General features: G+C 35.5%; 1 protein-coding gene across 2 annotated transcripts in view; it reads left to right on the top strand.

Annotated features, from left to right (window-relative positions):
- LOC127832429 (guanine nucleotide-binding protein subunit beta) overlaps positions 1-19,699 on the top strand; it is a 50,145-nt gene that overhangs the window by 12,567 nt on the left and 17,879 nt on the right. Inside the window, exons 1-3 of one of the 2 annotated variants that reach the window (XM_052357894.1) lie at positions 2,362-2,911; positions 9,314-9,401; positions 17,590-17,735. In XM_052357894.1, the coding sequence (XP_052213854.1) occupies positions 9,342-9,401; positions 17,590-17,735 (206 nt within the window). In that variant the 5' untranslated portion in view covers positions 2,362-2,911; positions 9,314-9,341. Of the gene's footprint in view, positions 1-2,361; positions 2,912-9,313; positions 9,402-17,589; positions 17,736-19,699 lie in introns of those variants that run through there. The other variant, XM_052357893.1, reaches the window with a different exon arrangement.

Raw genomic sequence — 19,699 nt, 5'->3', positions numbered from 1 at the left:
GAAGGAACAAATCGGGACTGAAAAATGGTGGTCGACTTAGCGAGTTGGTCGGAATACCGAGGTGGTCGTAAAGAGAGTTTTCACTGTATCACGCTTTAATTTAGATCGATAGTCAGCTTGGAAAAAAATAATTTATTGTCACGCTTATTTTCATTTTTAATCTTATAATACGACATTTGCGACCGGTCGCTATTTTGTTTGCAGACGACAATATTAACTGTTATTCAAAGCTCCACCCATTTTTACGTTTCATTCAACAACGTCATTTCATGTGTAAGTGAGCTCAGTTTTGATTGACCAGCTACCATGTGCACTTCAATAACAATAAGGTAAAGCGATGTCTCGATACAGGTGCAGACCGATTTTCGTTCACTGTTCAAATTGCGAATACTTTCATTGAAACAAAGAGAAAAATATAGAAAACCAGTTTCGGGTTAAAATGGCGGCTGTTTTCAATGAAATTTTACGAGATTTTAGCATTTTCGCAAATCGGATTTTTAATGAGCCAAATTTTCAATATTTTCGCAAATGGCTCAAGTGGCGAACGACAGCGCGAGCCCTGTCCACAAAACAGTTCCAAACAATTGAACTTTGCAACAAATTCGCTCGAAATAGTACAAAACACTGTTTGGTACCCATCCAATTATGATTCCCATCCCATCTTATAAGGATATTTTAGCACTGTTTATTTGACGCTCGAATTTGCCAAAGGTAGTGTTAGCATTAAAATTCGGAAGTGTGTTACGGATTACAAATTTAATAATGATAATTTAATAATTGAACGAAACATTAAAAGTTGCGCGTAATTAATTCAACAATAATTTGTTAAAGCGCATTACGTGTCATATCTCTTATTCAAACGTGAAAAAAATAATTATGAAACCAGCTTAAATCTTGGTTTCTACGCTACACATACATGTATGTGCATGTAGGTGGATATCTTTTCACTCGATCCGCCCCATACGTATGAGGCGGATTTACTCCGCGAAAGTACGCGAGGTTAATACAGACTTGGCGGCGTTGCGCAGATCGATGCCAAGTGCCACGGCGATACGCCGCGTGAACACATGATTCGGCCGCCGCGTACTAATAATCTGGCCGTGGCATAGCTGCGGATTATGTTTGTGCCGCGTTGGCTGTACTGTATGGTTGCGCTCTGTGTGTCCGTCAGTCAGTCTGTCACACTTTTCTGGATCCTGCGATAGCTTTAAAAGTTCTTAATATTTTTTCATGAAACTTGAAACATGGATAGATGGCAATGGTGGAGTTGGTAGGGGACTTATATTGCTTGACAATAGTCTTGTTCTTTTTATCATGTCACATTTACAACATTCGTTGAAATGTTTTCTAAAATATCTAGTTTTCGAGTATTTTGTGTTTAAATATATAATTTGGGAAACACCAAGCGCGAACAAAACATTGTGACGTCATGTCATGCAAAGTGCTTAGGCTAGCTTCCATCATTCTTGTTAAACAGCACAGAAATCGAGTTACTTGTTATTAATTCAATACACAAACACAAAATTAAATAATAATGTGTAAACAAACAGTACTTTACATTTATTGTGTATTTTATTAATAGAAAAAACGTATATTTTATTAATAGAAAATAGTAAAGGCATGTGCATGTGCGGAGAGTGACTGACAGATATTCGAGGTCACGTGGTCAACTAACCTAATTCCTTTTGGGTTATAAGGTTTCCTGGTTATCAGGCCGATTTAAAGGCATGTGACAGGAACAAATCTTATGACTTTTTAAACATTTATAAATTATCTTAAATTCATGAATGATAACAATACAACAAGTTACAGCCTGATTAAGACTTTGATATGAGATTGGAAATCTGCTTTCAAAGTACTAATCTTGTAGTCCAGTGTATTATGGCTATAGTTAGGTTAAACTTAACGTTTGTTGCCATGTGATTTGGGTTGTTTTCTGGGAAAAGTGAGCTTAATGCAAATGCAGTGATAGTATCATCCCATATAAGCCTATGCAGTCTGCACAGGCTAATCAAGGACGACACCACTTTAATGGAATTTTTTGTTGTAAGGAAGTCTTTTATAAATGCAAATCTGTTTTGGTGGAAAGTGATGGCCCCGATTAGCCTGTAGACTTCACAGGCATATCTGGGTCAACACTTAAGGCACATGCATCAATCCAATTTTCACAGGACAAGTCTATGTTTCTGCTCAGAATGGGAGGTAAAAATGCTATGTTGACTATGGCTCCAACTTTTCAGTGACCTCCCTTGGCGCTGCACTTTGATCTACTTCTCAGCCAATCTTAAAATAGCGCTTATGCTAATGATAACACAGTCTAGGTATTGGAAATGAGGCTGGTTGCCTGAACATCAATATTTCCATTAGACTTTTTCATGGAATAAGTTGCAGCTGTAAGGCGTACATCGTGGAAATGAAGGGAGGTTTACATGGATCATAAGTGATATTGTGTGTAGAAATCTTTCAAATAATTTGGGCAATTGTGTGTGATATCTTGGGTATTGTATAATCTGGATTTGTATAAAGTGAATTGTGATATTTGACAATAATTTATCCAACAGACGTTTTAGGCAGCCATATTTTCTTTCTAAAATCAATATTGGTGGAGTTGGTAGGAAAAGTAGCCATTTTTATGTAGTATTTGGGTAAATCTTGTGCAGATATAAAGTTATTTAATGTTCGAGGTGGACAGGATATAATGTAAAGGAGTTACTACTTGTCAAAGGGAGGTGTAGTTAGACAAGTCTGTGTATTTTGTGAACTACTTGTACTTGTACAATGGGAGTTTCCACATGCAGGAAACTGACAGCAGTTTTTGGATACTTGCCAACACACTAGTAATTGGCTTTATTTAGGACAATTTTCCTGGAAATTACAGTTTATACATATTGATTTGAAGCCAATAAAAAAGGTTTGTACATAAAATTATTGGGGATCTCCATTTAGTTTATATATATTATGCTGATGTAAATATGTTTTAGTTTTTCTTTACAAGTTATTTTATTGAAAAGTTCATCTATAATACATATATATATATATATGAACCTTACTTTGTGAAAAGGTGGTTAAATGCATGTGCGTAAAGTGTTGTCCCAGATTAGTCTGTGCAGTCTGCACAGGCTAATCAGGGAAGACACTTTCCTCTTTCATGGTATTTTTTTTTTACAGAAAGTCTCTTCTTGGTAAAAATCCACTTTAGACGGAATGTGTCGTCGCTGATTAGCCTGTGCAGACTGCACAGGCTAATCTGGAACGACATTTTACACACAGTCATTAAAACGACTTTTGGTCTTATCACATCTGCTCCATAAAGGTTCATCAGTTAAAAACCTCTGTACATTGTTAGCTCATTTAAAGTGTACAATGTTAGCGTTCTAGATAAGCTGCGTATCAGCGTAATATACGCATGAGAAATATCAAGATACGCTCAATTTATATTTTCCATGCGTACATTTAAGCAAGCCAATCTGGACTTACGCAAATGATGTAAATTCTCTGCGTACACCGTAAACGAAAAATATAAACAGCTGATTGTCTTTCGCCAAAAATATGAGACTGGTTATTTGTGCGCTGGATTGTAGAAATAGTTAGCCAGTCGGTATTTATACTCTGTATTATCTAGACGCATGGTAAATTTAGTATTGGTTTTTTTAACAGACAGTCAAGCGTTTATGAGTTTATTTACGTGAAGAGGTCAGCATGGCTTCTTCAAAGCCAAAACAAATTACTTCTCAAAGTAAAATTGATTCTTTTTATACTGCAAAAGTTGTATCGAGTAAAAACATTGTACTGCAAATACTGAATGATTTAATTTCCTCTGTTTTCAAATCCTGGCTTAGTGGAAAAAATGCAGGCTCACGGACTTCTATACCCTGGCTATATTCTTGTATTACTTTTAGCAAATTACCCTTCAAGCAAGGCAAAATTTGACCATTTACCCCCATGCTTTAAAAAGTGGGGGTATTTACCCCCATGAGTCAAAAATGATCTATAACGCTGAATGTTTGTCAGCTGCAAAAATATCAAGCCCAGTTTGATAAATTATAAATACCAAATTTTAATTTAATTGATGGCCTTTAAGAAAACAGTCATTGAGTTAAGAAGCAAACAGTTTGTAATGTTTTGACCTCATTATGATAAATTGTCAATTTTGAAATTTTATGTAATATATATTACTAATTTTACATATTCATTTTGCAAATATTTTGGTATGCTTCTGTCATCTCGATCCATTCACATTGTCTTGTTGTTTACCCTATAAGGAAGTTTTCATGTGTCAATAGCTGCTCTGTGTTGACACTCTTTGTTAAGAATATGTGGAAAGTAATTGATATAGCTGTTGTTACTCTGTCACTTGTACAGAGGTCAATCTGTTGTATAACGGATGTGTGGCTGTTACCATGTTCAAGTATAAATATGACCGCTTTTTAGATGAAATGAAGAAATCTTTTTCAATCACAAAGATTTTTTAGTTTTGATGTGTTATATGAATTAAACTTATATCCATTTTAGACTGTTGCCTTGTTTAAGTACTGTAAATACTACAAATAAATACACGCACAAAAAAGGATTGTTTACAAATATGTATATTGGAAAGTTTTTACAGCAAAACACATGTGATGATCTTCATGTGTGGTCATTGACCAAGGCCAATTACATTTAGCTGCAATATAGCAGAATTTTGCCCCTTATCTTACTTTTGTAATGAAGAAATTCTGGTTAGCGTTTATATGAAACAATTCATATCTTCTGTTCAGGTGACATCTGGTCTAGACCTATCATGCAGGGTTGTCATTATTAACCGATTGCCGATCGAATTCATCGGTTAAAATCGCCAGAAAATCGGTTGTTTTTCCCGAATCTTTAAAATGCGATCGGAAGTTTTGATCGCACAAACCGACAAGAATTGACGAGGAATTACTGTAGTATAGTAGATTGACGCCCGGTCATTCAGTCAGTCCATTACCTCCGCCTAAGAGCTACTGTTTTCAATGAATTTCTCAGCGAGTGGCCAATATTGATTTTTCCAGCTGTCAATCAAATTCTTCTTGGTAAGCACGTCAAGCAGTCAGCGCTCAGGCAGCCGAATACACGCCTGAATACACGCCGACCCCACGTGAAACTGTATCAAATAGCTGTACATTTCACAGACTATTACTGACCTTAGCTCAACGAATGTAGCACTGTAGAGCGTAATTAACTAGTTTTTTTAGTGAGAGAAAAGGTTTCAACATATTAAAAAATGCTCTTCGATTCTCTACCAAAATAAAAGATATAAGCGACCTCTGCCCTACGAAGTTCTTATTCAGCATCTAAATATTAAAGTCCACGCTTTCCCGGAGGAAGAATGACGTGACGTTATGCATGAAGTCTAATTTTGGCATGATTTTCATCTGTACATAAAAAACACAAGAAATGTGTCTCTGTTGCTAGAATTTTCTAAATTTTCCGTGAATAATGAAATCGGAAAATGATTTCGGATAACACATTTAAGTATACACATTTGAAAATGCTTCAAGTAAATAATGCATTTTGATATACAAATGGTCATAACGCATAATGTAATAAGTAGGTAAATAACGTGTTTTGAGATTGCCAAACTATGCATACATATAGGTCTACATGCATGAATAACCTGACAAGTTATATCACGATCCGGAATGAAAAGTACTCGGTAAAATTTAAAGAAAGACGCGTTTTTATTCTCAGAAATTCACTTTCACTTTCTCAAACTTTTCTGAAAGGAGTTACATGTAACAGTTTAGATTGAGTTGTTGATTTGTCGTAATTACTAAATATAAACGGTTCTCAAAGCTCTCAAATCGCGTCACGTGATTCACGCATGTTCAATGGGAATTCCCCAATCCCACAATTCAATTTATATATGCACTTGCGTTAAATGGCGGACGACATTCATAGTCAATATTGGCCATAATTTGGATTTGAAAAAAAGAAATCATAATAATACTGGATTATCGGGTAATGGATAGAATTGGAACATGCAATGATCTATCAATATAACATGTTTTTACATTGTACAGTATACTAAAAATGTGAAAATCTTAAAATTGTCTATTCTTTCTAGACCTCATTTTAACTTTTTATGCTCTGAGAATAGCAGTATTTTGTCCCTAAAATGTCTAGAATTTGTTTGCAGTCGGGGGCTTCGCCCCCTGACCCCCTACAAGGGCCTTGCCCTGGACCTTGACCCCCGGCCGAATCGGTTACTATTCCAAAATAATCCTTTGTTTACAATCATAATGACAACCCTGATCATGTAGTTGCATTAGGGGTCAGTTCTGTCAAGGTCAAGGTTGCTTTTCATTAAAACCGGTAACAAGTTTGTGCACATTTGCTTCAGTTAAGATGGAGAATTTTTTGCTGAAATTTTGTTTGAGATTATGCATTGCAAAAAGAAAGGTACAAGAAAAATGCTTCTTTCACTGGGGTATCTATGGATTTGTTAAACAATCATTCCAAAACCAAATTTGTAGAAAAAAGTATAAAATGAACACAGCAGGGTCAAGTGGGCGTCTGAAGTATCATCTTTCTTAGAATAAAGATAAGTATTTTACCATTTTGATGACGGCATTTGACTTAAAAAAAAATATTGGTCTCAAATGTTCATGTGAGATTTCTGTGAACTAATGGACTTTGTGCTATACTCCTACTGCAAACATGTTAAATATGTATACTCATGACTGTAAGGTTTGAAATATGCATGGGATTTTTGATAATACAGGTATGACCTTAAAAGTTGGACTTGGAAACTGAGATTAAAGTATTGATAATATAGAGGTTGTGTTAACACTGAAAAGTGCTTGCTCAGATTTGTAGTGTTATTTAGGGCCTTCATCTTCAGCTGCTGTCCCAGTCAAACTGGGGCTACATTGAACAATTAAACAAACTAAGGAAAACTATTTTCTTCACTTGTGTTTATGGTATTTTTATGCCCCTGCAGGTGAGCATATAGTGATTGCATGTCCGTCCGTCTGTCCATCTGTCTGTCTGTTTGTCCCTCACACTTTGCGTTTACGTTTTGAAATCTGCGTTTAGGTTTTTGGGGGGGCATATGTCATCCTATGGTGACAGCTCTTGTTGCATATAAACATGCTTAGGCCTTTACCCAGGATATGTATCAAAACATTGATGCACAGTTGGCACTGTGTTTGATTTTGTTTAATTCAATGTGTCCTTTATTAATTTCTACATTACTGCTGGGACAATCTTCACAAAGCTCCTTTGGGAAATTTAAGCTTACATGTAAGTTGTACAGATCAAGTTTTCTTTCTGAAGTCTGATGTTCTCTGCTAACAAATGGTACAAATATTAATCACTGTAGCAACATGTACTTGATTAAAACATATACAAGTTAAAATACCTTAAAAAAAAGATATTCCAGAGGCTAAAGGAACTTTATGAATTAAAGGAATTTCCCAGTTCTCGCTTAAGAGCTCTATGAATACAGGCATGGGCATGGAGCTTAAAGAGGCACACATAGATAATGATCGTAAATTATGTTATGGGGGGTGTTCCTGAACGGAAAATTCATGCACTAGAGTGGCACTGTGCTTAAAGCCATGTGAAATTATTCCTCTGCTTTAACTTTTGTTCTTTTAAGAAGTGACCATTTTGTGAACAGGATTATTCATGGATTAATCTTTTGGCAAACAAAATTTTGCGTCAGTCGTTTTGATATGTCTGGAATACGTGTCCAAAATCAATAGCGGAGGAAGGAAAAATGGCAGTGAAGAGAGAGGGTAATTAAAGAATGTTGGGCCTGGTTTATCACATGCCAATTATCTAGTCCATTATTATGAGGTGATGGTAACTGGCCCTGTTTGTTAGATGCCATTGATTTGTCTATGGGGTCTTGAAGTGATAGTAAACCGATTAGCATGACTGAATAAATAGTAAAGGTCAAATACGATGGTTAATGATTAATTAACAAACACTATTTTGATTAGTTTTCAATAAAACTGTCAATTGTATATATCTGATAATTTTTAGTACATTGATTTATCAGAAATGTCACTTGTACTGTGGCTAAACTGTGGTTTTACCAGAAATGTCAAGTGTCGGCTAATTAAGTAGGCAAAGTACCCCCCATTGTGTTTGGGAAACATGTGCACCAACATGTGCAAACACGGGATGTGTGTATGGATTATGTAGTATATTAATGCCTTTTGTGCCTTTTCAAATTCAGTCACAAACATTTAAACATAAGGCATAATTGTTTAAAGTCATAGACCAATCTTGCCATAAAATCAACCATTTCTAATTTTGCACAAATAATAACGATTTTGCAGTTGTTTTCCCTTAAATGTCTCCTCTCAATGTTAGCATTATTTTGAAAAAACAACAACAACAAAAACGTGCATGTCTGAGATGCCTGCATGCTGGTACTTGTTTCCAGTCATTTCTCTTATGCAATTTGTCAAATGAAATATAAAAGCAAATCCGTTTTGGCAACATGCACATTTTGTATTGCCACTTTCCTAAAAGTTTCTCATTTGGTGACAAGTAGGGAGAGACTCGGAGCCTGTGTTAGATGTCTCTGGAGTGAATTAATCATGTATTAAAGGGGCCTTTTCACAGATTTTGGCATGTATTAAAGTTTGTCATGAAATGCTTCATATTGATGAGTGTAAACATTGGATGTAAAAAGCTACAGTACAAATGAACAAGAATTGTCTTTGTTCAACACACGTTGTACTATATTTATCATAATTACATGTCTCAGATTATCTGCTTTCTGGGAAAACTTGATTTAATGCATGTGCATCAAGTGACATCCTAGATTAGCCTGTGCTTACTGCACAGGCTGCTTAGGGACAGCACTTTCCGCTTTAATAATATTTGTAATTTAAAGAAAGTCTCTTTTGAACTAATATCCAGTCCTGGGCCCGTATTCACCAAACAATTCTTAGACTTAAGTCTAAGAATAAAGAAAATTCTTAAAATTAGAATATTCAAGAATTTGTTTAACTTTGTGAAAAACTTGTTATTAATCCCCTCTATATACATCATTATTCTTGTGGAACATTTTGTTAATGACATTATCACCAGTGGAAGCTTGTATATATTCAAAAACTGAACGCATTTTTCTTGGTTCTTAGACTATTTTTAATCCTTAAGTCTAAGAATGGTTTAGTGAATACAGGCCCTGGTATAAAGATTCGTCCCTGATTAGCCTGTGCGGACTGTTACGCACGTGCATTAAGCCCAGTTTCCTGGAGTTTGGCTCATTTCTGTGATTTGACTCATTTTGTAATAAACTTATTGTTAATATTCTCACATTGTGTGCTTTCAGAGGCGAGTCCCTGTGTGAGCCTGTCAAGATGAGTTCCGAACTAGAAGCTCTTCGACAGGAAACAGAACAGTTAAAGAATCAAATAAGGGTATGTGTAGCGGGGCTGTTTTTAATTCTTTAGCATGGGCCAAAGGGAAAGGCCTCTTTTTAGAGATTTTTTTTTTTTAAATAATTCAAATTTCCTCAAATTTTAAGTTTACTCAGGGAAATTTCCTCCTCTTTTTATCAGTTTTGTAGATATTCCCCCCCCCCCTAAAAAAAGTAAAAAAGCCTTGGCAGTGATTTTTTTACCTCTGCGTTCTAGACGCAAAACAATTGCCATAGACGCAAAGTTTTAAAATATGTGCATCCAAAGGACGCATGCTTTTTTCAAGTAACGAGTCCGTCCAAAATCGTATTTGTTATTATTGCACTTTCCGTACGGGGTAAAATGTAGGTAAACACGGTGTTCCGTAAAATTGCACCGCTCGTAATAATCGGATAATCAGTTGCTTAGAACCAATGAAATTCGTCGTTAGTAGACTGTCTAGGGGTAAGCGGTGTAGTAGTAAAAAATTATATCGCAAGTGACGAAGCGAAATTCATATGCAAAAATGGGTCCAAAGCGAAAACAAAGCCTGACTTTCAATTTCGATTCTGCTCTGTCAAAATTGAAGAAAGCTGAAGACAGGAGAATTTATGAATTAAAGAAATTAAATTAAAAATTAAAACAGCAACCAGCAGTATTTTAATGTTATGTTTGTGGTGTATTTTCACTGGTTTGTGAACACTATTCTTTAATTACTGGATGTTATTAGTGACAACTGTGTTTACTTTATTAGATCATTGTGTTATTCTTGGATTTTCTTTGCAACGTGGTTATTACATCAAACAAGTGTATTAACATGAGAGCCCGTGCACATAATGTGAAAATACTTGTGTATAAAATTTGTGGTTTGTATGCAGTTAATAGTTGGCAACTATTTGCTTTTATGTTTATATATTTTCATGTTCATTATCTGTGAATATCGTATTGTTTATTATCATATTTGCATCTAGTCAGGTCTAAGTGTATGTTTTAAATGCCTTGTGCGTGATAAATAGTCGGCATATTTGTAATTTCCAACATTACATGTATGTGCTATGCTGCTCCTTAGCTAATAGACCATTTAAAACCTGGTGACTGCTTCTCATTTGTTATGTGTGTGTGTTTTGTTGCTAAATTCATCAAAGGACAGTCAATAATACTTGGGACTCACACTTTCAGTTTGGGACTCGAACATTTTTAGTCCAGCGAGTCCCAGGACTCGCATATATTAAATTGTTAAAAAAAAATCACTGCTTGGTGTAGTGAACTGGTCAACATAGACATTAATCCCTTACTGTGGTTAAAATCTTTGTTTAGATACCAACATTTAAACATAACAATATGTTTTTCTTGCCTCAGGATGGTTTGACAGCACGGATGGGAAATCATTTTCCAAATTACACAATCATGCTAAAAAATAAGTAGGAAATGGATAATGTTTGAGAACAACTTGGAAATATTTATACCCCAAAACATTTCAGAAGATTTCCGATACATAATATGGATACAAATATTGCACTTGTGTAATTTAAGCATTTGTTGACCTTGATGTTACATATTGATCTTATTTTAACCCTTTACCACTAAGATACATATTTTTACGCATTTGTAGTCCCTTAGAAAGTTACATTTTATTAAAAACCTTTCTGACTTGATTCAAATTGTAAAGGCTTAAATTCCAACCCCTAGATACTGATGAGCAGCAAACAGTATAAAACCTTAACAGACTGCGAGTTAACTCGCAGGCTGTTCTGGATTTATGATGTTTGCACATAGCCATGTTCACGTTGCTTCTGAGTGGGAAAGGGTAAATTAAGTGCCTGTTCTGAGTAAAAAAAGAGGATTCCTTTACATATTGGATTAAGTACAGACGAGTTAAAAGGTCTGGAAGGTATCTTACATGAGCCTTGCGCTAGAAAAATGGTGCTTAATGCATTTAGGTAAAGCGTTAAACCAGATTAGCCTGTGCAGTCTGCACATGCTAATCAGTGTAGATACTTTCTGCTTGTATTGAATGTTCCTAAACTAAACACAGTCTAGGCAGAAAGTGTTGTCCCTGATTAGCCTCTGTGGACTGCCCATATTCTAGTTAAGTAGCCCACTGCAGCTGATACACAGAATGTGTATAAATCAATGGTTGTAAAAGATATTGAAAAATCATTATCTAGATAAAGCATTGATCCAGTAGCAGGCTGTTACCTGAGCCAGTCTTGTGGATCAATGTTTCCATGGCAAACTGCATGGCTACCAGAATATTGGATAATCGTAGTCTTGTGTTTAAATGACACTTGCTGTGATTTTCCTTGTTGGTTCACTCTCTCTTGTCTGGTACACATTGGCATTGGACTTGAAAGCAGGATATTGGGTGTGTTCCCACATGCTAGAGAAATGTAAGGAGATCCCAGTGCTGATGTGGTGTCGCTACTGATTATGTTAATAAAGATCTTCTCTAGATAAGTTCTTTATGCTTGTTGTCCATTTTATCCAGATTTGTTCAAAATCCTGATAATTACATCGGGTTTGGGTGGTTGGCAGCATTCAATAAGTGGTTTTGTCTATTTGTAGTCTAGTAACACAACTCATTATTGGGCACCTAGTCTTTTCAAAATGAATTCAGGCTTTTTCAAATTAATTGTCTACCTGTATCACAACATCCTGATCATCTGACTTAATTCTGTTATCAGATCATCTCTATAGGAAATACATAGAAAAGAAGAACTGCAATGGCTTTGCAATTGCTATTGATCATGTCTGTACAGACACAACTAAAGGAGATAGGCTGTGAACTTTCATGTGACCATCTTATTGTTACCCTCTGCATACAAACACAGCTAAACAGGGCTGTGAACTTTCATGTTACCATCTTATTGTTACACTCTGCATACAAACACAGCTAAACAGGGCTGTGAACTTTCATATGACCATCTTATTGTTACACTCTGCATACAAACACAGCTAAACAGGGCTGTGAACTTTCATGTGACCATCTTATTGTTACACTCTGCATACAAACACAGCTAAACAGGGCTGTGAACTTTCATGCTATCTTATTGTTACACTCTGCATAAAAACACAGCTAAACAGGGCTGTGAACTTTCATGCTATCTTATTGTTACAATCTGCAAAAAGGTTATTGATTTATAAATTAATATTAGACTCAGTTTAATTGATTAACACTGTAGATTATGTTGACAATGAACCAATTGTGTTAAACAACTGGTCACTTGCCCAGTTACAATAAGAGCCATGCTATGTGAAAACTTGGTTTAATGCATTCACTTACAGCAGGTTTTTTTTCCACTTTTTGGGAAGATAGCCCATGGCTTTGGAATTGGGAATTTTATTGAGATTTTCATGAAATTGGGAAAATAAATTTATTAGCCTTTTTTTCCACACGAAAAGTCCACTGATTAGGGAAATAATAAATTTGACATAACTCTTTATAATTATTCAAATTAAAAGAACAAAATCATATAATACTTTGTTAGATGTAATTGAATTAAAATTGAGATAAAATATGCATTAGACACTTAGTTCTAAAAATAAAAAAATAAAGAAAATAATTTTTTATTTTTTTTGGAAATTGGGAATTTTTTGCCACATTTTGGGAAAATAGTATACTTTTTAGGATTGTGAACATAGCCGAAATTTCGGCTATAAAATCGGGCCAAAAAAACCCCCTGTACAGTGTCTTCCCAGATTAGCCTGTGCAGTCTGCACAGGTGATCGAGTGTCGCCACTTTCCACCTATACTAGATTTTCATGAAGAAGAGACTTTGTTTAAACAAAAAATACAATAAAAGCAAAGAAAACTGTTGTCTCTGACATTGGACAACACTTTACTCGCATGCATTAACACTTTGTTTTTCCAGAGCGAGGCATGAGTAATTTGTATAATGTGACTAGGGCTGTAACAAATACACTAGGTGATGAATACAATAAATCACAAATACAGGGTGGGGAATTCGAATATTTATTCGCGAATATGAATTTCAATGAACAAAAGTAATACTGACAACTTGACATGGCATTATATAGTATGAAACTAAGAGTATTTGTCAATTTGATTGAGTATAATTGCATACTGAAAATATGAAATATAACACTTTGAAATAACAAAACACTGACTAAAACTGCTTAAACTTTTAACACAGTTTAAAAAAAAATTACTAGTACCAATAAAATCCTTTAGTATATCAATTAAGGAACTTGACATGCTAGGTTCCATGTTTGTTGATAAGTTGCACAATCATTGTCGTAAAGATAAACAAAAAAGAAATTCAATCTGCTAATCATTTGTTTGTATGTTTGAGCATCAAATCACTCGTATTTATAATGTACCTAAGTAAACATTAAACAACCATCAAAAGATTTTTCAATTCAATGTCGTAAATATTTAACCGGTGCCCGCCATTTTTGTTGATAATCTCACTGTGTAACATAGTGGATGGGGTAAACATGATGAAAAGCACCGTAATAAGGAGAAGAACATATAAATATAGGGGTTTATTGTATGAACCATCATTAGTAAGGTAAGATAAGATGATTCAAGTTTCAAACTCGAAACCACGTTGTTTGTATTTGTCAAATATTCGGTTCGGGAGGTGGCAAATAACGAATATGATTCGTCCACAGCAGTATTCGAGTAATTCGAATATTCGAATGTATCGTTACAGCCCTAATGCTGACAAGAGATTGAAACCTTAAGATCTAGTATACACTTCAACACCGTTATTTCGAAGTCCTCGGTACCGTTAAAAAAACTTCGGATTAACGATAATTCGAAATAAACTTTTGACAGAAGACTTCTTTGATTCCTTAAAAATAAAACGTTGTGGAATTTGCATGGTTCGGTTACAGGCTTAAAAACTTGAACACGTAAACTAGTCGGATAGCAATATTTTTCTACTCATAACAAACGGGGGAATAAAACGATTCTTTTTTTTGTTTTTATTTTTTTCTAATTACAGAACATTTAAAATAAAACGAATATCACAAATTATCAGACATACATACATATGCATACATTTTCGGAAATGAATAAACCTTTTTTTTTAATAATACGCGATGTCTCTCTGAACACCGGCGTTCGCGCAGACGACAAATTTGTAATTATCGGCTTTTGACGCGCCACGACAAAGGTGTGAAATAACGCTCAGTATTTTGCAGTTTTGACTTCGGATTAAAGATTGATAATTAGGTGCGATTTATAGTGTTGGGACCGACAGAATCACTTCGAATTAACAATTTCTTCGGTTTAACAAAGTTCGGATAAACAATGAAATTTTAAATTAGACTAACAAGAATCAAAAGCGGCACCAGAAAAATACTTCGAAATAACGGTGACTTCGGATTATCGGTGTTCGAAATAACGGTGTTGAAGTGTAGTTATCACTAATATGCTAGTTTCTCACCACATTTCCTTGTACTTTCGGCTACTTACCCTCATTGAATAATGGGCCTGACATTTTTCTATTATAGTAGTTCATTATGTAGTTTACACTAAGTCGGATCCTCTTATGTTAATAGGCTTACACTGTCCTTTATATTACTTAAGGTAGCTTGAAACATCTTAGTTTGGTTTTGATTAGAGACATAATTACAGAGAAAAAAGTACTGTTGTCGGCTATAGAGGATATAATTGGAAACACACCCACAGAGTATCAAGATAGTGTAATTAAGTCCATGCAGCTGAATTAAATAGTTCAGTTTTTATATTCTTATTATGTCGTAAGTTACGGTGGTATTCAGTTAAAGAACTCAGAGTCAAAGTGAAAATGGCTATGTGCAAACAGCATAAAAGCAGAACAGCCTGCTAGTAGCTCGCATTCTGTTCAGGCTTTATTCTGTTTGCTGCTCATCAGTATCTAATTGTTAGAATTGAAACCTTAAAAACTTCAATCTAGTTAGAAAAGTCTTCAATTAAATATTAATTTGTGAGGGACTTCAAATACATATCTAATTGGTAAATGGTTAAATAGTTCAGTTTTCATAGTCTTATTATGTCGTAAGTTACAGTGGTATTCATTTAAATGATGCGTTGATAGTGTTTTTCCCAGGAGGGCAAAGAGGCATGGCGCATTACTTTCAAAAAGGGCATTTTAGAGCGCAGTTTAGGCAAAAAAGGGCAAAAACGTTCCCTGAATACCTGAATTACGGGGAAACATGAAATCGCATCAGAAGCAGTCTTGGAAAAAAAACCATATAAACAAGCACATTTAATGGTAAAAGATGTATTTAACTTACTATGATTTATACTTATATATTTACCTTGCAATGTACATTTAAGTTCCATGCTGTTTCAATAAACTGTACAGCACGACAAACATACACAGATCCACTAACATATAAATGAAACCATGTTTGTCTTTTCCCATTTTGTTACAATAATCTCGACAGATGTTTAAATAACATTGCAAGTAAATTGATCGCTAACAATATGCAAACACTCATTTCCGTGACATGCATTCACCGAGTAGATTACAAATAAATAAATAATGTTGTTGCTATCTAAAACATCTTTATGCATCGTTGATTATCACAGACATTTCATTAATTCCTTCTTAATGTATAATCTCCATCGTTAATTCAATCGATTACGACTTTATTTGCCATTTTTGCCGAGTCACAATTTAATTCTGTATAGTCCGCCATGTTGATAAAATGTCAAATGATGTAAGCGACAGGTGCGCATAGCAACGTTAAATCGTGTACGCGATTCGCATTTTTGTTAAATTAGTATACGTCTGAGTAATTATTTCAATAATTAGATCTAATTATCTTAAAGACGCAAACGATAAAGAATAAATTTGTTTGTGATTTTAAATGTAATTATTCGTAAAAATATATGTTTTGATATAACTGAATAATGCATGCAATGCACAATTGCCACGAGAATAACATCGAGTTGTTCATCAAAAGTCTCCGAAGTAATACATTGCCGAGCGAAAAGTGCGCTTGGTATAACAAAGCCTCCGGCATTATTGATACTGACATGAGGTTATTCACGCATGACTAATTCACAGCTTTGGAGCAGTCGGTGAGACCTACCTATAAATCGAGCACTGTTATAGATTAAATCTGTTCAATTAATATAGTCAATTAGACGTTGACGTCTCTCGAGTAAATCAAGCACAGTCGGAGCGTCACAGACAATCAAGGAAGCTGATTTTGCGGACCAAGTAAGATCGTAAGGCAATAAAGATGTTATCGATAAGTGCGCGTGGCGAAATTTGCCTTTGAAAAAAATGGCGCTTGGCGAAACTTGCCTTTAAAAAGGGCAGCGTGGCGATCTGGGAGGGCGGCATGGCTTTTCGCCACGCTAAAATGGCTAGTTGAAATTAGAAAAAGAGAAAGTCGTTTGGGAGTGATCAAGGTCAATTGTCTTTATTTTCAAATTTGTTTCCATGAGTCCAAATAGACATATTAAAAACGCAATATCAAATGTGTACAACTAACGTTAACATAAATGCTAGATCAGATGTTTCCAACTTACGGTAACACATGTCTTTTCACAAGCTGTTTGAAACAGATAATTCACTCAACACCAGTTGGTAATTGAACACAATTTTTATTTAGAACATTACAAGAATGATCATTTGAACTTCTTTTTGGGTGTAATGGGGGTACAGGGTTTTTTTTGGCCCGATTTTATAGCCGATATTCGGCTATGTTCCCAATCCCAAAAAGTATATTTTTTTCCCAAAATGTGGCAAAAAATTCCCAAATTCCAAAAAAAAAAATTTTTTTTTTTTTTTTTTTTTAGAAAGAAGTGTCTAATTTATCTCAATTTTAATTTTTATGATTATAAAGTGTTATATCAAATTAAGTATTTCCCTAATTAGTGGACTTTTCGTGTGGAAAAAAAAGGCTAATGAATTATTTTTCCCAATTTCATGAAAATGCCGATAAAATTCCCAATTCCAAAGCCATGGGCTATCTTCCCAAAAAAGGGAAAAAAAAACCTGGGGTAACGCATATGCGTAAAGTGTCACTGCACAGGCTAATCAGGGACGACACTTTCTGCTTTTATGGTATTTTTTAAAAGGATGTCTATTCTTAGCGAAAATCAGTTTTAGGCATAAAGGGTAGTACCAGATAAACTGTGTTAGTGCACAGGCTAATCTTTGACAACACTTGTCGCACATGCATTAAGCCCTGTTTTCACAGAATGCTGTTCAATTTGGCATTTATAATTCTGTATTTTCAGGAGGCAAGGAAGGCTGCGGCTGACACTAGTTTAATTCAAGCCACTGCAGATGTGGAACCACTCAGTAGAATACAGATGCGCACCCGGCGCACACTCCGGGGTCACCTCGCAAAAATATACGCCATGCACTGGGCCTCGGACTCTAGGTGAGAGAAGTGATAAGAATTTTTCGTCTTACAGAAGGGCTAGGAATTTTTTGCCTAACAGAAGGGCTAGGAATTTTCTGCCTTATAAAGAGGCTAAGAATTGTCTGCCTTACAGCTAAGAATTTTTCGCCCTACAGAAGAGCTAAGAATTTTATGCCTTACAAAAGGGCTAAGAATTGTCTGCCTTACAAAGGGCTAAGAATTGTCTGCCTTACAGAATGGCTAAGAATTGTCTGCCTTATAGAAGGGCTAAGAATTGTCTGCCTTATAGAAGGGCTAAGAATTGTCTGCCTTACAGAAGGGCTAAGAATTGTCTGCCTTACAGAAGGGCTAAGAATCGTCTGCCTTACAAAAGGGCTAAGAATGTTTTGCCTTACAGAAGGCCTAAGAATTGTCTGCCTTACAGAATGGCTAAGAATTGTCTGCCTTATAGAAGGGCTAAGAATTGTCTGCCTTACAGAAGGGCTAAGAATTGTCTGCCTTATAGAAGGGCTAAGTATCGTCTGCCTTACAGAAGGGCTAAGAATTGTCTGCCTTATAGAAGGGCTAAGAATTGTCTGCCTTATAGAAGGGCTAAGAATTGTCTGCCTTACTGAAAGGCTAAGAATTGTCTGCCTTATAGAAGGGCTAAGAATTGTCTGCCTTACAGAAGGGCTAAGAATTGTCTGCCTTATAGAAGGGCTAAGTATCGTCTGCCTTACAGAAGGGCTAAGTATCGTCTGCCTTACAGAATGGCTAAGAATTGTCTGCCTTATAGAAGGGCTAAGAATTGTCTGCCTTACTGAAGGGCTAAGAATTGTCTGCCTTATAGAAGGGCTAAGAATTGTCTGCCTTACAGAAGGGCTAAGAATTGTCTGCCTTATAGAAGGGCTAAGAATTGTCTGTCTTATAGAAGGGCTAAGAATTGTCTGCCTTACAGAAGGGCTAAGAATTGTCTGCCTTACAGAAGGGCTAAGAATTGTCTGCCTTACAGAAGAATTGTCTGCCATATAGAAGGGCTTAAAATTGTATATCTTCCAAAAGGATAAGAATTGTCTGCCTTATAGAAGGGCTAAGAATTTTATATCTTTCAAAAGGGCTAAGAATTGTCTGCCTTACAAAAGGGATAAGAATTGTCTGCCGTACATGTACAAAAGGGATAAGAATTGTCTGCCTTACAAAAGGGATAAGAATTGTCTGCCTTACAAAAGGGATAAGAATTGTCTGCCGTACATGTACAAAAGGGCTAAGAATTGTCTGCCTTACAAAAGGGATAAGAATTGTCTGCCTTACAAAAGGGATAAGAATTGTCTGCCGTACATGTACAAAAGGGCTAAGAATTGTCTGCCTTACAAAAGGGCTGACAATTTTCTACCTTACAGAAGTGCTGACAATTTTCCGCCTTACAGAAGGGCTAAAATTTTCTGAAGATCTGTGAACAATGCAGATTTGTCTCGCCAGGAGGCACTTTTTAGAATTATGCAAATTCAAGAAGAAATTGAGTGGTGGATGGTGATATGTTGATAATCTGTGTCTGGAATTCCATAGTCATTTGACTGCTGATAATCGCATTTTATATGCTAGTGGTCACTTCTAACGTTGACTAAAAACCGTGGAGCAAAAATAGGGGTGAGGGTATGATGACAACACAATAGCCAGTCAACAACCAATGTGTAGTTATTGTTTTGGTCCATTTTAAAGTGTCACAGCTCTGATCTAGGCAATAAAAACTCAGTTCATCGTATTCTATGTTACACCAAAGTTGTTCAGGGTTTACAGCAAACATTTTGCGCAGATAGTCTGAAAAATGAATTTTTCCATTGAAAAAACTTCAAGTAAAACAAGATGTGAGAGCTAATTGTTAATAGTGATCCATGCGGCCTGTCAATTCATGGCCTGTAAGAGCAATATCCTGTCTTAGTCAAGCCACTTGAAAAATCTTTATCAGTAAGTGATGAAAGGAAGATATAGTGGTATTTTGTACT

Source organism: Dreissena polymorpha, chromosome 5, assembly GCF_020536995.1.
Source record: "Dreissena polymorpha isolate Duluth1 chromosome 5, UMN_Dpol_1.0, whole genome shotgun sequence".
In the NCBI taxonomy this organism is placed as follows: domain Eukaryota; kingdom Metazoa; phylum Mollusca; class Bivalvia; order Myida; family Dreissenidae; genus Dreissena; species Dreissena polymorpha.
Note: the sequence above shows the minus strand (reverse complement) of the source record. Positions and strands in the feature narration are given on the sequence as shown.